Source organism: Saccostrea cucullata, unplaced genomic scaffold (assembly GCF_032062105.1).
Source record: "Saccostrea cucullata isolate Sc308-1 unplaced genomic scaffold, CSIRO_AGI_Scuc_v1 ctg80, whole genome shotgun sequence".
NCBI lineage: Eukaryota > Metazoa > Mollusca > Bivalvia > Ostreida > Ostreidae > Saccostrea > Saccostrea cuccullata.
Genome location: NW_026933907.1, coordinates 35182 through 53318, shown reverse-complemented (window position 1 = coordinate 53318; position 18137 = coordinate 35182). Strand labels below are relative to the sequence as shown.

The 18137-nt window shown below is 32.3% G+C and overlaps 2 protein-coding genes and 1 pseudogene across 2 annotated transcripts; all 3 read left to right on the top strand.

Moving 5' to 3' along the window:
- The first annotated feature begins 86 nt into the window (after nt 1–86).
- On the top strand, nt 87–2469 carry LOC134239626 (uncharacterized; annotated as a pseudogene).
- A 2435-nt stretch (nt 2470–4904) lies between these two features.
- On the top strand, nt 4905–8637 carry LOC134239625 (uncharacterized). Its single transcript, XM_062721805.1, has 3 exons — nt 4905–4967; nt 7411–7687; nt 8127–8637. Exons 1-3 carry the CDS (start codon nt 4905–4907, stop codon nt 8525–8527), a joined length of 741 nt encoding a protein of 246 aa, XP_062577789.1. The 3' UTR covers nt 8528–8637.
- A 1288-nt stretch (nt 8638–9925) lies between these two features.
- LOC134239624 (major facilitator superfamily domain-containing protein 12-like) lies at nt 9926–16369 on the top strand. Its single transcript, XM_062721804.1, has 10 exons — nt 9926–10190; nt 10323–10530; nt 10652–10772; nt 11113–11724; nt 11852–11944; nt 12159–12251; nt 12434–12607; nt 12854–12945; nt 13738–13886; nt 15893–16369. Exons 1-10 carry the CDS (start codon nt 9926–9928, stop codon nt 15919–15921), a joined length of 1836 nt encoding a protein of 611 aa, XP_062577788.1. The 3' UTR covers nt 15922–16369.
- Nucleotides 16370–18137: the final 1768 nt, after the last annotated feature.

Here is an 18137-nt window from a genome sequence, read left to right as displayed (position 1 = left end):
TCCAACATTTTTCTGAATGATTTGATAGATTTATAAATAGAAAATGGATGTTCATTTACAATCACTACCAACCAAAATGAAAATTATTTCCTGCTGTGTGTGACTTTCATGATGGAGAATCTGATTGTAATTTTGCAAACACTTTTTATATTTATGAATGTGATATATTGAACCATCTACATTCTCTGCAAAGTGGAGAAGAAATAGACTAGCATGTTTAAGCTGCATACATATGTCCTGAGTATATATCAATGTTATATCGAAGTGGGTATTTCACGGATGATAAAAACATTCTTTCAATGAAAATGTGTGTAAAGCACCGTGAAGAGTTGGGACACGATGGAAAAGACCCAGAGAACCGGTTCCTATCCTTGCCATCAGGGAAAAATGAAAGCCGACAGAGGAGTCACTGAGTCAGTCCAGCAATGTGTAAACAACTCTGGTTAAATACAAGCCAATATTATACCACTAGGATCAGGTTGGTTATAGTAATTATGAACCTAGTAATCCATTTTTCAATAAATTGATTATTAAAAAGGTGCATTGAACTATACTATAAACGAGATATTTATTCCAGAAAAATAAATATAAATTTAAGTTTAAAGAGCATATTCATGGAGTAATTTGAGAAAATGACAGTGATTTTGCAAACAGGTCACTGCATGCTAGTAAAAAAATTTACATGGTCTGTTAGGAATCTACTGTAACAATGTATTTGAAAATTACAAAAACTATAATTTTTGTAAATGAAAGGCCCATTATTGGAAATCTTTATAATTTAAATTAAGGCATTAATTTTTAAAGCTATATAATAAAATAATATATCATCTAAAAACAATGTACAACTTTTGATCACTATTTATAATATTTATTTAAACGTAATGATGTGTATGTGCCTTAAATAAGTTATCTTAGAGTGTATTTGTGCTTTCTAAGTATTACATAATGTGCAGTATTTATTACAATTTAATGTTTTTGTCTTGCAGCAATATGCAAGAGGTGCTCAGTGGAGCATATTCAGAATAAGAAGATTGTTTCTCCTTCTGACAATGTGCAGTTTGTGGAAGAACTTGGTAATTATTATATTTTGCTAAGTATTCATTAACTATTAAGTGCATATTGCATAGGGATACATGGAAGCAATTTTCAGATTCAAAGTGCATTGTCGTATAAAGTGGGTGGGGTGGATGGGTTACTTATTGGGAAATAAATTTCCCAATATAAAGAATACTATAGAAAAATAAGCTACTATATATACTTTTGACCTATGAATAAAAATGTCTGAGATTTTTTCTGCTTTTCAAGAAATCTTTGGTAGTTGTCTGTTGATAGTGCCCCTCCACCCCTCACCCCACCCCACTTGAAAAAAAAAAACCTGAAAAAGTTTGGCCATGCCCCTCCACCCCCAGAAAATGAAATTGCATCCTTCAGGCCTAAAAAAAGAAGTACATCTTCAGAAGATCACATTATTTTACTTTCAGAATGGTGTGAACAAATAGACCATGACTTTGTAAGAGATATCTGATTGCAAAAAAATAAAATGTATAGAATTTATAAACTTTTTCTATCAATATACTGTATTCATATGTTTATTAAATCATATCAATTTAATAAATTTAGGTGTTCCAAGTTCACAAAACACTTTCACAGAGAGTTTAACTACAGACAAGGAGTTTGACGTATCCTGTAAGTATTTGCTACTGTCAGAAATCACTTAAATTTAAGCTTATTGAGTATATACTTAGTATTTTTTTAAATAAACTATATTACTTCAATTAATTAGCCCCCCTCCCCCCCTCTGTGGGCACTCTATAGTGATCAGTCTGTCCATTCGTCTGTCCATCCCAGATCATATCTTCTGTCACCTTGGCCCACTCTCGCTCATACTTCACTCACAGAGTACCTTTGGGTAAAGGGTGTGCAGTGACCTTGAACCATTTTTCTGAATGTAAGGTCAAGGTAATAGCAAAATTGTATGAAAAATCCTTGTTCAGAGCATATTTTGCTCTCCTTGACCCAATCTGGCTCATACCTCACCCACAGTGTCTTTCTAAAGAGGGTGTGCAATGACCTTAAACCACATTTCTAGTTCTAAGGTCAAAGTCATAGCAGAATTGTATGAAAAATTCTTGTCCGGAGCTAATCTATTCTCCCCTAGATCAAATGTGACTCATACTTCACTCCAATAGTTTGTTCAAAATCATGACCCCAAGGGTTAGGATGGGGTTACATCTTAAAATTTTGACAAGAATATTAAAACAAATAAGACTTATGACTTTGAAAGCATCCTTTGTAGCATTTACAAATTTTGTCTAATGTGTTTTTAGCTAGTTGGCTTAATAGTGATGAATTAATTATTTTTTCTATTCACCTACAGGTTCCTGTGTCTCATACCTTCTTCTCAGGACTGTCACTGTATGAACAGAACAAAACACCAAAAGGAAAACTAAATGAAGCAGAAAAACTAAATGAAGCAGAAAAACTAAATGAAGCTTTGCAGAGAATTTAAAATCAGAGATATATATTCATAGGTGTCTTAGCAAATGTAACGATCTGAAGTTCTCATAGTTTTCAATGCCTAGGTTGCCTGAATATGTCCGAAAAATTGAAAAAAAAAAAAAACGATATTTCCATGGCAACATTTACATAATTTTCTCTGTTTTTGTCCACTAATGTTTATTTGTACACCAGTGTGTATTTTAATGTTTGTAAATGACAAAAAAAAAATGTCAATGTTTTTACATTTTGCATTTTTATTAAAAATATTTATTAATACGACAAACAAAACTTTTCCTTTTAAAACCATAATTTTTGCAATATGTCAAAATATAGCATTGTTCGTGACCTCATATCTTTTTATATTTTCCTAATTATGGTCTGTACTTCAAGGTGAAATTACAATAAAACAAATTGCAGCATTTACGGGCCCTTTAAAAGTCACTTGAAAGTTCATAAAAACTGGATTTTTTTGGAAATGTTAAATTTGGCTGATTTGTGACCTTTTTGCACTTAAACTGGATAAGTACTGAATAAATTTTACTATTCTGAATGATACTCTAGGCAACATACTTTTATGCCTACCAATTAGTTTCAGTGCATGAAATGTCATAATTTGTTGAGACTTCCTCAAATATGTCTAGATTCCATGGTTTTTAGCTCATGTTTTTACTACAAGTTCTATTTTTAGTAACATGCCTCTACATGTAACTTGTGAACTAAGGCAACGATGAAAAAAAATGTGTGGCAAATTTAATGGTTAACACTATATTGCACACAAAATTGCATTTTTACTTAAAATGTTTATAAGTACCACAAACTAAAACTTTTCCCTGTAAAACCATAATTTTTGCAATATGTCAAAATATAGCATTGTTCGTGACCTCATATCTACCCTACTTGAAAGAGTCCAAAGATAGATTTTTTATATTTTCCTAATTATGGTCTGTACTTCAAGGTGAAATTACAATAAAACATATTGCAGCGTTTACGGGCCCTCTAAAAGTCACTTGAAAGTTCATAAAAATTGGATTTTTTTGGAAATGTGAACTTTGGACGATTTGTGACCTTTTTGCACTTAAACTGGATAAGTACTGAATAAATTTTACTATCCCGAATGATACTCTAGGCAACATACTTTTATGCCTACCAATTAGTTTCAGTGCATGAAATGTCATAATTTGTTGAGACTTCCTCAAATATGTCTAGATTCCATGGTTTTTAGCTCCTAATTTGACTATAAGTTCTATTTTTAGTAACATGCCTCTAACTCGTGAACTAGGGCAACAATGAAAAAAATATATGTGGCAATTTTAATGGTATATCAATACTATATTGCACACAAAAATTGATATCAATACATAAACCTTGCTTGTGGAATGTTTTGCATGGTTTTCTCTGAGACGTTCACTTAATACCCAGGAGCAGAGAAGAAGATTTTCTAAGAAATAATGCATTTTCAGTATATAATCTATAGAGCCGGGCCCTAACACCAGAACCCCTGACCCTGGGGCCATAAAATTCAAAAATCTGGAAGAGGCACTCTTGCTCATCATTACTATGTGCTTAATTTGTTTATTAAATACCCAGGAGCAGAGAAGAAGATTTTCAAAGAAATAATGCATTTCCACTATATAATCTATAGAGCCGGGCCCTAACACCAGAACCCCTGACCCTGGGGCCATGAAATTCACAAATCTGGAAGAGGCACTCTTGCTCATCATAACTATGTGCTTAGTTAGTGTATTTAATACCCAGGAGCAGAGAAGAAGATTTTCAAAGAAATAATGCATTTTCACTATATAATCTATAGAGCCCCGCCCTAGCACTAGAACCCCTGACCCTGGGGCCATGAATTTCACAATTTTGGTAGAGGACTCAATGCTCATTACATTCATGCTAATAGTTTGCCTGCTTGATGTCCAGGAGTAAAGAAGAAGATTTTTAAAGATTTCATTAATTTTAGTGGTTTTGGCCCCACCCCTCAGGCCCCAGAGGGGCGGGGACCATGAAATTCACAATTTTTGTTCCCCTCCACCCATAGATGCTGTATACCAAATTTGGTTGAAATTGGTTTAGTGGTTTCAGAGAAGAAGCTGAAAATGTTCAAATGTTAACACACGACACACGACGGACGACGACGGACGAAAACGGATAGCAATAGGTCACCTGAGTTACTCAGGTGACCTAAAAAGAAAAATTTCTCGAGCCTCGCTGTATCCTGTTATTTAAATTATCTTATCTTTCATTTTTATCTAACCGATAATGTTTTATCAATTAATTATTTTCATATGGCTTCTTGCAGCTTCCTTATATTAGATATTGCCTCAAATTCCTTCAGTGAAACATTTGCTGCACGTCTGCTGCAGACATTGCAGCAAACTTACTGCGATGAAACTAAATAAACTATGCCAGTCTACGAAAAAAATTATGTTTCCAGCAAGTTTGCAGCCATCGTCGGAAACCCACGGGTGATAAGTAAAGACGAGATCACCCGTGGATTTCCGACGATGGTTTGCAGCAAGCACAGTGCAAATGTTACCATTCATATTAATTTGTTGTAAGTTTGCGGCAAACTTTCTGCAAAGATTGCTGAGAACAATGTGAAATATTTACATTTAAGCACTGAATTCATATTTTGGGATGTCTTTGGGCTTTATATATGGAATTTAATCTCTTGACCAACCCGTATTTATATCCCGATAGATGTTTTCAAATGATACCTTATTTCTTAATAAAATGAACTAAGCAGCGTCTTTTACATGTAGTATTCAGATTTCTGAAATATTGTGCTTAATTTTACAAAGTTTAGTAGATTTTTACCCTTTGTATTTTTTTCTTTGAACTATTTTTTCTGTATATTGAAAAGTTATTCATGGTATATGTATACAGTAGAAGTGTTCGAGCGTACAAAACAGTTACTAGTATTCCTTCTAATTAAGACAAATCTATCTCTGTGATTTAATTAACTTTAATGTAGCTGTCTCTGTCAAATTCCTGTCAACGTAAACATTGATACTTATATAGTCTATTTAAAGCTTAACCCTTTCCGGTTTTAAATCATACTCTAACTTCATGTGCATGCAATTAAATGTAACAGTTTTATATTTCATTTCCTTATGAAGATAATATTTCTGGCAAAAGGAAAATTCACATTAATTGATAATGAGGCTTCTTTCTCCTTCCCTTTTTTATAAATATTATTTTATAAGCTACTTTGCGATAATTCGGTTTTATCAACAAAATACAATTTCGACCAACTTGATGATAGTAGCTTATGGACGCTTTGCATAAATTGAAGATCGCCATTCATTCTTCATTTAGTTGTCAAAATTTGTATGTTATACATAAATTGTAAATTATTTAGACATTTCATGTGTTAACGTTTTTTCATTAATTCTTTAACCATGAAAAGCGATCTTAAAGAGCCACAATCCACTCACAGACACACTCTGAGAGAGAGAGAAAACAACTCAAATTGTTGTCTCAATGACTGCTAGTAGTTTTTCGAATCGATCACGTTGTTTACAGCTAGGTGTTTTATCATGAAGATCCCAAAGTTGTGGTCTTTTGTGTTAATTTTTTATTATTTTGTATTAATTTAGAGGAGACAAACAAAATGAGATTAATATTAAATTATCAATATCAGTCCAGCATTTATCCTGTAAGGAACCCTGAGAAAATAGAAAAAGCATCGCATTTTATTGGATTAATCTTGTTTTTCATTATTATTCAGCACTGCAAGTGATTGAGCACCCTTCACCGCACTCAATTAGAATTCAGTGCTAATAGTTTGTTCTCTTTAAATGTGTTTAACTAGTTTGAGGCTTCTATTTGAATCGTGCAGAGTAAATTGAAATTCGATTGATGACATACACGATGTTTTCTACTTCGTTAAGTACAAACACAAATAAAATAAAACACAAAAAACCTCGTATTTAAATACATTCATCATAGATTGGATGAAGCAGATATGTTTCTACCATCACTGGCCAGATTTTCAATTGTTTTAACGTTTGTCGTACTTGTTGCAAAGGCAAACTTAACGTATTTTCGTAAATTAAATTCGAATTGTCTGTTCACAAAAGAGGTGTATTTTCCTAGTCGGAGTCGTTTGCATTGTGCAACTATATGCGTCAACAACAATTCTGACATATTTAGCCACAGGAAAGGAGAATGCTATTGTGTAGATGGAATTAATGAATACAGTGTTATTAAAATATCTATCATTTATCCCGTTTATGTGAGAAAAAGTTAAATACTGGTGAGTGAATACTTTCGAAAGTTTTTTGCTTTATTTCACTTTTATTTATTTTTTTCATGATAAAAGGTGATGACTTCAATTTTTTTCTATCATAACTTCCCTTATTTGTGTAGAATATACATATATCACCTGTATATAGAAGAAGTCTCACAGTTGATTCGAATTCAAGAACATGTTTTTTGTACTAACATTTTAAAAAAAAGAAGGTTAAAGTCAAACAGGTTGATGCTATTATCCTCTACAAAAATTTGATTTTTTTAAATTAAATTTTAATTTAAAAAATCAAATTTTTGTAGAGGACACTATTAGAGTACCTACAACAGTCAACATCAACATTTAGCAAATATAAATAATAAATAAAATTGTTTACAAATATAATCATTATAGGTCGAATATTAACAGAGGTCTTTCCTACAAATCGTTAAACCAATTTTCATGCTGAATTAACTGCGGATATTTCTGTTTATCAAATCATTATGAATAATGATTCATAATTTTAATGGACTTTTGAGCTGATTACTCGATTGTTATTTCTATATTTCATATTTTAAAATAATTCATAATATACAGTTAAGAGAGTATTTGAATATACTTTCTATGAACCCTAATTTCAGTAGGACGAGGTACATGTATTTATATATTTATTTCAGACGGCGAATTTCACGCGACTGTGTGTTCCATTTTCAAATGCCTCGGCAAACTCCACACCAGTGCCCTCACTGTCCACGTGTAATGTGAACGCATCCGTCATTCTGTACAACAGGAAACTGATTCTCTTCTCAGGTAACAAGGTATTTTTGTATGACGACTATGAAAGTCTGGATTCTGGACCAACAAAAACTTTTCAATTTAGCGACATATTTACTGGAATATCAGGAACACTGGATGCTGCTTATGATGATAATGACACCATATCACTGATTCAAGGTAAATCCTAATTAATATTCCAAAAGTAGTAGATGTTATTTAATCGTGCATTTCATTAATTATATGTGATACTACAGATTAAAATTAATCTCTGAATAGTTAAGTTTTATTATACTGTAAAACAACCATTATTTTATGGGTTATCAATATTAATTTGCGTCTTTAATTTTATTATTGAATCTATAATTAGGTGACGTGTATTCGATAAAAAAATAAATCATTATTTAAATGAATTTATCAATAACACAGCAGAATATTTATATGAGCACTGCATCTAAATTTAGCACTTGAAGAACATCACTTCAGAAAAAATAACACGCAAAACAAAAAATGAATTCTTATTTTGAAAAAATAAAATTCTTGCAAGGATCTGACATTTTACTTCATGCTTCACCTTATTTATTTTTCATCCATTTCAATATCCTTATCTTTTTCCCAGGCTCCGAAATTTACATATATACGGTCTCAACAGTACTAGAAGGAAAACAAGCAACATTTAAGAAGAAAGAGAGAAGAAATGTTACATTTAATCTTGATCTCACTAACCAATCATCAACTACCATTGATTGTATCATTAAGGATACCAATATGTTTTATGTATTCGTTGGGGATAACGTTTACGATGTCAGCAAAAATCCACCAACGGTCATAAACTGGAAATCAAATAGCGCCAAAAATCCATTTAAATCCACCAACCACACCAATCGCCCTCATATTGTGGACGCATGTGAGAACACTGATTCGCAAAGAATTCTCTTTTTTTCTGGAGCGGAGTACTTCTACTATGATTTCTCTACAAAGCATGGTTTTTGGACTCAACGAAATCAGACTAAGTGTTGATTTGAAATAAAATGTTTCTCGAGAATATGATATACATGTATATACGCATATAATTTGTCTAAAAAATAAAAAAAAAATCATTTTTCAAATTTTCTAATAAAGGTTTTCAACGTCTGACAAAATACTTTTGCTATAATTGCAATTTTTGATTGTATTCATTACAAGTTTTAAGCTGCTGCAAAATTAAGCTTGTCCTTATATGAACATGTAAAGTTTTTTTTAATTGATACAAAAATGATAATAAATTAACACTTTAAGGAAATCTAATTAGTAATATGATACATGTTTCTTGTTGATAATAATATTGTATGACACAAACATATTTTAAACCAATAAGAGACCATTTTCTAATATTTTGCATATTTAAAGATAGTTCAAATTAACACATCATTAAAGCCAATTTATCATTCAGTAAGAAGTTATAATTACCAGATGCATGATTAATAATTTTCTTTCTACTAAATTAAAAAAATGGCTGTTTTATTCTCATGAAAAGTACTGTCCATGCAGTTTTATTCCAGATTGATCTACTGGGAATGCGTGTCGTTTTTACAAATGATGAATAGGACTTTAAAGTTAATGAACGGAACTCAAATCCGGGTTGCTTGAAATATGATAATTAAAAATGAAAAAAAGCTCAAAATATTCTTTACGATGGGGTATTTTATGTAAACAAAAATATTGATACGTATATAAATGGAATGATTCTATAAATACAGAAAAAATGTCATTGCTTTTGATTGGGGTCTTAATTTACACACGAGTAATCAGTTTATCTTTGTAGAGATTAAGAAACAACAGAACTTAAAAGAAAGGTACATGTTACAATGTGATTTAATCATTGTAAATCCTCCCACGCCTTTCAGCTTATCATATAAATTTTCTTATTCATAAATACAGCTTGAAGTGAAGAGGTAGCTTCAGGGAATACATATTTTTACAAAGAGGGGGTAATGACGTATATATACATAAGATGTATGACTCTATGTGCACATAGGCCAATTATAGGTAATAGTTTGTTTATACTATCAACAAAAGAAAAGAATCATTTAAAGTTTATAATCAATGTACACGTTAAACAACAAAATATAAACATGACATTTTACCTTTAAAATTGTTTATAAATAAAATTTGATTATAGGGAAGTATTCTTGTTTGTTATGAGTTAACCGTGTATCAAAAACCTAAGCAAAAGGAACAACCTTTGATAATTAATTATTACAATGTAAACTACCCCCAGAAGCACATTTATAATGAACACTTCAATCCGCCGTTTTCTAAGTCAAGCGGTCACAAAACTGTAACAGTTTGATTAGCAAGAGTGGTTTCAAAAAGTAATTTAAAACACAACCTACCAATGTGTTTAAGTTCTCAAATCAATGAAGAAGAATAATCACAATGGCTGGAGATGCTATTCCTATTAAGCGAAAACTCGGATATAGTGTTGGACACGCGTTTAATGACCTCACGGCGTCAATGTGGTATACCTACCTTATAGCCTACTTTCATGAGGTCAAACATTTTGATGACACGTTGGCTGGAGCGCTGATGATGATTGGACAGTCAGTGGACGCAGTGTTAACTCCACTGGTTGGATTAGCCTCGGACAACAGCAAATCAGGATGCTGCAAAATCGGTAGAAGAAAATCCTGGCATTTAATAGGTAAGCACAAATTTTATAGTTTCATTACCTATATACTGTGGTGATTTTATTATAATCATTTATAAAGAATATTGATAAGCTTTACACTATCTCAAGTTTCTTACCTAGAATTGTAGTTGATTTTTCTTTCAGGAACTATATGTAGTTGTCTAGGGTTTCCGTTCATTTTCATACCTTGTTGGTTCTGTGGCGGAGTTCCAGATTGGGCCCAATTTATTTACTATGTTCCACTTGTCGTTATATTTTCATTTGGATGGGCCTGTGCTCAAATTGGACATTTAGCTCTTATCCCGGAAATGACGCTTTGTACGATAGAAAAAGTGCAGCTTAATGGATGGAGGTTAAAATATTATTTACACTTAATTTTCAGGCATTTTAAAATTTTAATCATAACCGAAATAAACATATTGATTTAGCAAAAACTGAAAGCATTGCAATCGTAAAATATGGATTTGTTTTAGGTATGCTATAACAGTCCTTTCACATATGTTTGTTTACCTGCTGGCCTGGTTGTTTTTTGATGCACACAGATCAGAAGAAGCAAGCACTTATCTAAACGAGGAGGATGGATACATATTTAGGGTAACACATCGCCACCAGACAAGGGTTTCTGACCCCCTACTGTCCTTTATGGATAGAGTAGCGGAACTGAAACCCTTACATGGACCAATTATCTGCCATGTATTCTGTATTTAATATTTCCAGGCTTCTGCCAAAAAATCCATGCATGTGTACTGACATGTATATCTTTTTACCGATTAATAGTGATGGTCATGAGTAACGTACGTTATCTCTAGAAAAAAAATAGAGTAAAAAATAGATCCTTTATAAAACGAATGATAATCATTTTAACATAAATCTCATTTTATCCATAAATCCATTTTCACATAAATGAGTTAAAGAGGCTTATATTTTATTGCAGGATCTGGCAATATGCGTTGTTGTTGTAGGAGTGATATGCAGTTGTATATTCTACTGGCTTGTTCACGAAAAGGACAACCCATTACCTGGAACTGGCTATGAAAAGAAATTGCAGAGTGATAGAGAAGCAAAAAGTGACAAAGGAAATGAATTAAAGGAAACCACAGCAGAAAAAATAGAAAAAAGTAAAGCACTTGAGACTAATTCTACTGAAAATAAAAAACAAGCTCCCTTATTAAAATTAAAAGGTATAGTTAAATCACATTCTTCTCAGAGTATTTGCAGGACTCATGACAAGCTCGAAAGAAACTTATCTTCAATGTCTTGTCCCGAAAAGGACGTTATAGCAACAATCTCCTCAATATCAAGCCCGGAGATTGACATAGAAATGTCCCAACTCACGCACGGTCAAAATACTGCTATTCCTGGAATTCTAAAGGATAAATCAAAGACATGCAAACCAAACACTACAAAGAAAAGAATATCTTTTGTATCTGATCATAGCATCATAGAAGAAGGCAGAAATGAACATGAAAAGGCTGATATAGCGAAACAAAAAGTGATACTTCACAAACATTGGAAGGACTGGTTTAAAGAGCCCAGTTTTTATCAGGCAAGACTTCTTTTCCTTTTTATAAAAATATGAAAAATTTATAGAAATTCTTTCGATTAAAGCATTTAAGGCATATAATAAAATCATACGTTTATTTAATTAACATTAGATTTCATTTACCTTTCAGATGGCTTTGATATATATGTGTACTCGTTTAACCGTAAATATATCTCAGATATATATGCCCATGTACATAACGGAGACCTTGCATATGCACAAGGTAAGAAAAAATGTTAATACACAGTAATTGAATATCATTGAGGGAGTCCGCAAGATTCCAGTTCCCCCAAAACAAGTCTACCTCCCGAGGTGCAGTTTTGTTGTATACGCAACTTGCAATTATTTATATAGATAACGATATAGATAATGATTATATGGAAACTGACAATGTTAATATTGGGTAACTAATAACTGATGATGTTTTGAAATTTCAGGATTCTGTAGCAATTGTTCCTCTGGTTGGATATATTGCTGGATTCTGTACATCGCTTTTTATGAACAATACAAATAAGTTACTAGGTCGTAAGGTTTGGTTCCCATTTTTTTACATTAATATTTTAATTCCTTGTTTACATTAAAGAAATTATACTCTCCATAGTGTATCTTTTCAACAAATAAATTTATCTCTCCTTGCCCAAAGCTTTTTATACATTTTCAAACGATATAAATATAAATATATGTTTTTTTAATATTTGGCTTACAATTACAGAGAACTTACATAGTGGGTATATCTTGTACACTTGGGGCCTGCGTGTGGATCTTTTTTATCGATGAGGCGACATCTAGCCGTGTCTACGGTGTCGCTGCTCTGAGTGGTGTTGGTGGGTCAACTGCTCTTGTGACGTCACTCGCAATGACCTCTGATCTCATCGACAGATATTCTGTAAGATAACTAATTCTGAAAAACAACAAATATTAAAGTATTTTAAAATTCTTATAAATAAAAGGTCATCAATTAAAAAGATGAAGAAGTCCATAAGTATTACTCAAAGTACATTGTATGTCCAACACCCTCTAATTTGAAATACATATCTAGATATTATTTGACTGATTTTAATAGGTAATTAAAAGAAAAAAAAACAACAAGTTAGATTTTTTTCTCCAAACTTGGCTATGAAAATATTTGTAGAACAGTGCTGCATTTGTGTATGGTGCAATGAGTTTTACGGAGAAACTTGCTAATGGAATCGCTGTTGTTCTTATTCAAAGATACAACCCATGGTAAGTTCGTATTTTTTACTATATCATATTAACTCCACCAACTAAAAAAAAAATTGTTTCTACCTGTGCTGTATGCCAGCACGATCATAATGAAGAATAATTAAGTAAAATATAATTATATATATTTAGATTAGGATGAATCGAGAATTCTTGAATTGAATCTCCTAAGACTTTTTAAAGTTCATTTAAAATTGTAGATAACAAACAGTAATCAAACAAAAAAGTCTAAAAACAATACAAATATTCGAAGACAGCAAAATTACGGGTCCTGGATTTTCCATAGGTTGCACCAGGTGCCCAACAATTGGTATGAAATAAAGCAGCAAATAGTCACCGCAATAAAAAGTGAAATGTACTAACATTTCAAATATTTTCTATAGATACAGATATAATGCTTGTAGCTTCAAATCTAGACCTTTACCTTTACTAAATAAGGAAAGTGTTGACTAAAGAAAAGCTGATTTTTTTTATTTGACATACAATTGATTAGCAAGTCCTTATCGTTTATAGTTAGTAAAACATCCAAATATAAAACAGATGTGATGTCTTTAATTTAAGGCCGAACCAAGTGTTCTCATGTAATATTTTTAATAATTCTGCACCATAGGAATATAAAACAGGTCAATAAAGGAGCACCTTTGTTCTTCATAGGAAAATAAAACTAATTCAGGAGCTTCATGACTGCCCATCAGATTTATCTTTTTTTCATGTATGAGACAGAAATTGCCACAATTTAATTTTTGCCAATCATATGATGTATCACTTCTTGAGATTGACATTTGTCTCTTGTAGCGAGAATGGTTCTGCTGCCCACATGACTCACCACTGTACGGTGTACTATCGTGACGTCCTGGTGACTGTCCCGGGGGGCGTGACCTTCATATCCCTCCTTGTCCTTCTCAGTACAATATCCTCAATAGGCGGCGGGAGCGGCTGGAAAGGTCAGAAATCTATCATTCACTTCAATGGCATGTCTGTAGTCTGAAAATAACTTTTCTGATCCCATTTTGTTCAGTGTCTGTTTGTCCGACTGTAACACATTCCCCCATCTCCTCCAGAATCACTGGGCGAATTTCAACTAAAGAACTTTATTCGGTAATAACCAATATTTGCCCCCCAAATCAAACTTTGATGGAGGTATATTTAATTAAGTTCTTACGCAGGGGAGTATATGCTGACTTCAAAGCACTAAATATTTTCATAAGTAATGACGTCATATGTTCGCAATGACGTCACAAACATGACGTAAATTTCAGTTTTTTATGAATTCTACAGAAAAATGTACATATTTCGTCGATATTTTGAGTAAAAGTCACCGAGCGCATGTGTGTTCAGGATAAATATTTTGATATAATGTGTAGAATAATAATATCAATGAAATATGTAAATATTATTCCTGAACAAACATGCGCTCTATAAATTTTAAAGCTAAAATTGTTGAAATTTTGTCCATTTTGTACTCTTTCTGAAAAAGGATATAAAATCGGACTAGTTTGTGACGTCATAAAAACAAAAATTGTGAATAAACTGCTTTGAAACTATAATATGTTCTGTTAATTTATATTTCTCATACAATTTATTGAATTCAGCATATTTCAGGAAGTTTTCAAAATTTGACTTTTGTGGGTGCAAGTGTATGCAATATACCGCATATAGTTCTTTGCCACAAAGTAACATTGGGTAATAGGGATTCAAAATGATCAGATTCAAGAATCATGCATTCTTCCAAGGGGGTATAAATACAAGTATGCATCAATAAAAAAATGTTTAAATTTTTTTTATAAATCTTCTCTACAGCAATAGACAAAAGAAGGAAACTTAAGTGGAAGTATCCTTAGGTATCTACCATTCATCTTTGTTACAATCGTTAACCCTGGGTCACAATGGATGATAAAAGGTCCGCATAGAAATTCATTGTAAACATCTTTTAAAATTTTCTTTTCAAAAACGGCAAAATCATGATTTATCGTATATATATGGAAGTATCCTCTGGTAGTTTAGATTCGAGTTTGTTCAAATATTGACTAAGGGGGTGATTGATTGATTTATCGATTGTATGTTATTTAAAATCCCATTCGAGAATTTTTCGCTCACCATACACCGTTGAAGGGCTTCAAATTTTGACCTTTACTCGGCACTCTGAGCCATTGAGCGGTGAAGGATCTTTATTGTGACAACGCCTGCCGTGACACGGGATATCAGTTTTTAAGGTCTCATCCGAAGGACCCGCAACTTTCACTTCAAAGTGCCGAGCGCATGGCGAAGGAACAGTTGCTACATTTTTTTATCGACTAAGGTCAGACCTCAAGGAGGGTAAATTCGAGTTTGTCCACATAATGACTATGGGGTGTAAGGTGGGTATCAATGCCTACATAGGAAACTTTTTTAGAAATGTTATTCTCAAGAACAGCAAAGCAGTGATTGGTCAATTGATATGGAAGTATTCTGAGGTAGTGCAATTTCAATTTTGTTCGAAGTGTAACATAGAAATATGTAGGGAAATCTGTACAATATTCTTTTCAAGAACAGCAACCCATGATAAATCATATTTATATATGGACGCATCCACACAGATAGTGTAGGTTCAAGCTTGTTTAAATCATCACCTCCTGGGAATAGAGTGGGGCCACGTAAATCTTCAAACTTTTCAAAACTAATAATGATTCCTGCTATTGATTCTTGCCCAGGCACTGTGGCCCGCTGGACTCTTGTTTCAAGGGCTATCATTTTGACATACTATGATGCTTGGCCTTTCCTCTGCATTTTTGGTTTCTTGTACAAAGAAAAACATGTAAAGATTTCGTAAAATGTTTTGTTTATTACAAAACAAAGAATGCAATTGCTTAGATAAAAGGATAGATAATGTTATCTATTATTTCACTAATCTGATCACTGGCGTAAAGTAACGCAGGTATCTATCATTTATTATAAGATCATTTTCTTTTAGCACATAGGATACACCGACAAACTCAGTGAGAAGTGAGAAGAGGGTTGAGACTGGACAATGTTGAATTAAATTGAATAAAATCTATTTGTGAAGAAGACGCAATCATTTAGAAGACGAGAAGGCTTTGTGATGAAATAGGCAAAGCCATAAAAAAACTAAAAAACAAAAAAGTGGAGACCTACATGCAGTTATACGGAATATTAATTCAACTGATGAATGAAAACAATAAAAACCATAATGTAACTAAAGAACGGATGAGATTTAAGATATACTCGGTATTTATTCCAAAGTTGAAAATACATGCATATGAAGTGTACTAGTTTTACTTTTTAAAACTTTGTTGATGTATGAAATCACCCGCTAGGTGATAGGTTTTGAAACATGACGTAAGAAGTGTAAATTAAGTCTAGTGTTCTGTGTACTACTATACAGAGTGGAACTTTCATGAAACGAAGTCTTGGTTTTAGCTTCCAGCAAGCAACATCACTTATTATTTATAAGGTTAATTCACCTATTAAACAAGATAATATATGTACAATGTAACACCTATTCATTTAATGATATCAAAGTTAATTTGTATAAGTGACATAAATTATTCAAATAATTTTTTATTTGAAATAGTACGTGGAATGGAATGGAATTATAACAGTTGATACACCTGGTCATTTTGAATATATATGTGATATGACCTATTCCTATTTTGTATGAAATAAAAATACTATATTTAATTCAAGTAGAAAGTAATTTTTGTAATGATAATCTCTGAAATGCATTGCAGCCCTTTTTCAATATATAATTGAATAAAATGTCAAAGCGTTTCAAAAAATAACACCAACAAAAAGCGCGTATCTGAAATCATAGGAAAACAGGCCTATCTTGATTACATGTCTAGTTTCCTGAAATTCTGTCCCTTTATTGATCGTTGTATTTAAAATTTTTATTCCAGATTACACTAAAAATTGCAAAAAGTCGAGATTGTAGAAAATGCAAAAATGGTTTTTCTTGACTGTTTTGGAATATTGAATCATCTGTCCATATACATTGTACATCTAACTTTCTGAAAAATGAATCTGAACTTTTTCGCTGTAAAGTTATACGTAATTTTGACTATAACTCTTGTTAAATGTATGAGAAAATGTCGAATATCTGTGTTAAAACTATCAATGTTTTTCAAAAACTATGTTTAATGGTAATTTTATTCTTGAAGGGGATTGGAAATAATGTGGAATGGTTGTTACTCAAAAGATGAGAACGATTTTTTTTTTCAGTTGTATAGAAACCCCACATAATATTTTCCATTAAGGAATGAATTTATTTCTATTTCATTTAATTAAATCTGTGGAGCAGCTTTTATTTAATGTCGGCAAGGGAATACCTTATACTTGTATCTGTCATTATTTTGACGTCATTGCACCTTCGGGTTGACAATAAATATCATCTTTTAGTTCGCAATTATGTACCTATTTGGACTGCAAAGGGGAGCAAGGGTCTTTTTTATGTGAGGACACTGCTGAGTACAAATAATAAGCAGGTATGGAAGCTGATTAAAAAAAAAACAACATTTTTTCGGCTAAATTCGGATCCTTTAAATAATTTCCAGACTAAAGGAAAAAATGTTCTATAGCTACTAGTATTTGTACGTTATTTTGTTTAATACGATAAAAATATAATAATAATCATAACATTATAGGTGTAAAGTTTGCATCCATGGGCTTGGTGTAAAATGCGGAGGATGGAGTCTCCACAAAACTCCAAAATGGAGGGTCAGAGAGTGCAAGGGGTGGAGCCTCTTGTGTCAGTTTTTATACAATTGCCCGTTTTATCTTTCAATCATTTTAGAAGCTGGATACAACTGGGTTGCTTGTAGAGCTCTCCATCGGTGATAAAAAGTGTCTGTCAGAATTAATTACTGAGTCTAGATACTGGTATGTCCCAAAAATTTTATTGCAGATAATTATGTCATGCATAACATATCGCAGATCACTTTGTCTGCAAATTATCAACAATTAAAAAGTATATTTCACATTGCTGTAAAAGCTGCTAAAGCTTCTGTATGTGTAAACCACAAAAAGAAGATACAATTAAATTACAACTGAAAATGAAATTTAGCACAAAAAAGATAACATGACTTTCAATTATATCAACAACAAATAAGGGGACAATTTTTTGTCATCTTTCCCTAGAAGTTTAGGTAATCTAGCCCTTAGCAATTTTAACATCTGGCCCTTCAGATATTTGATACCTA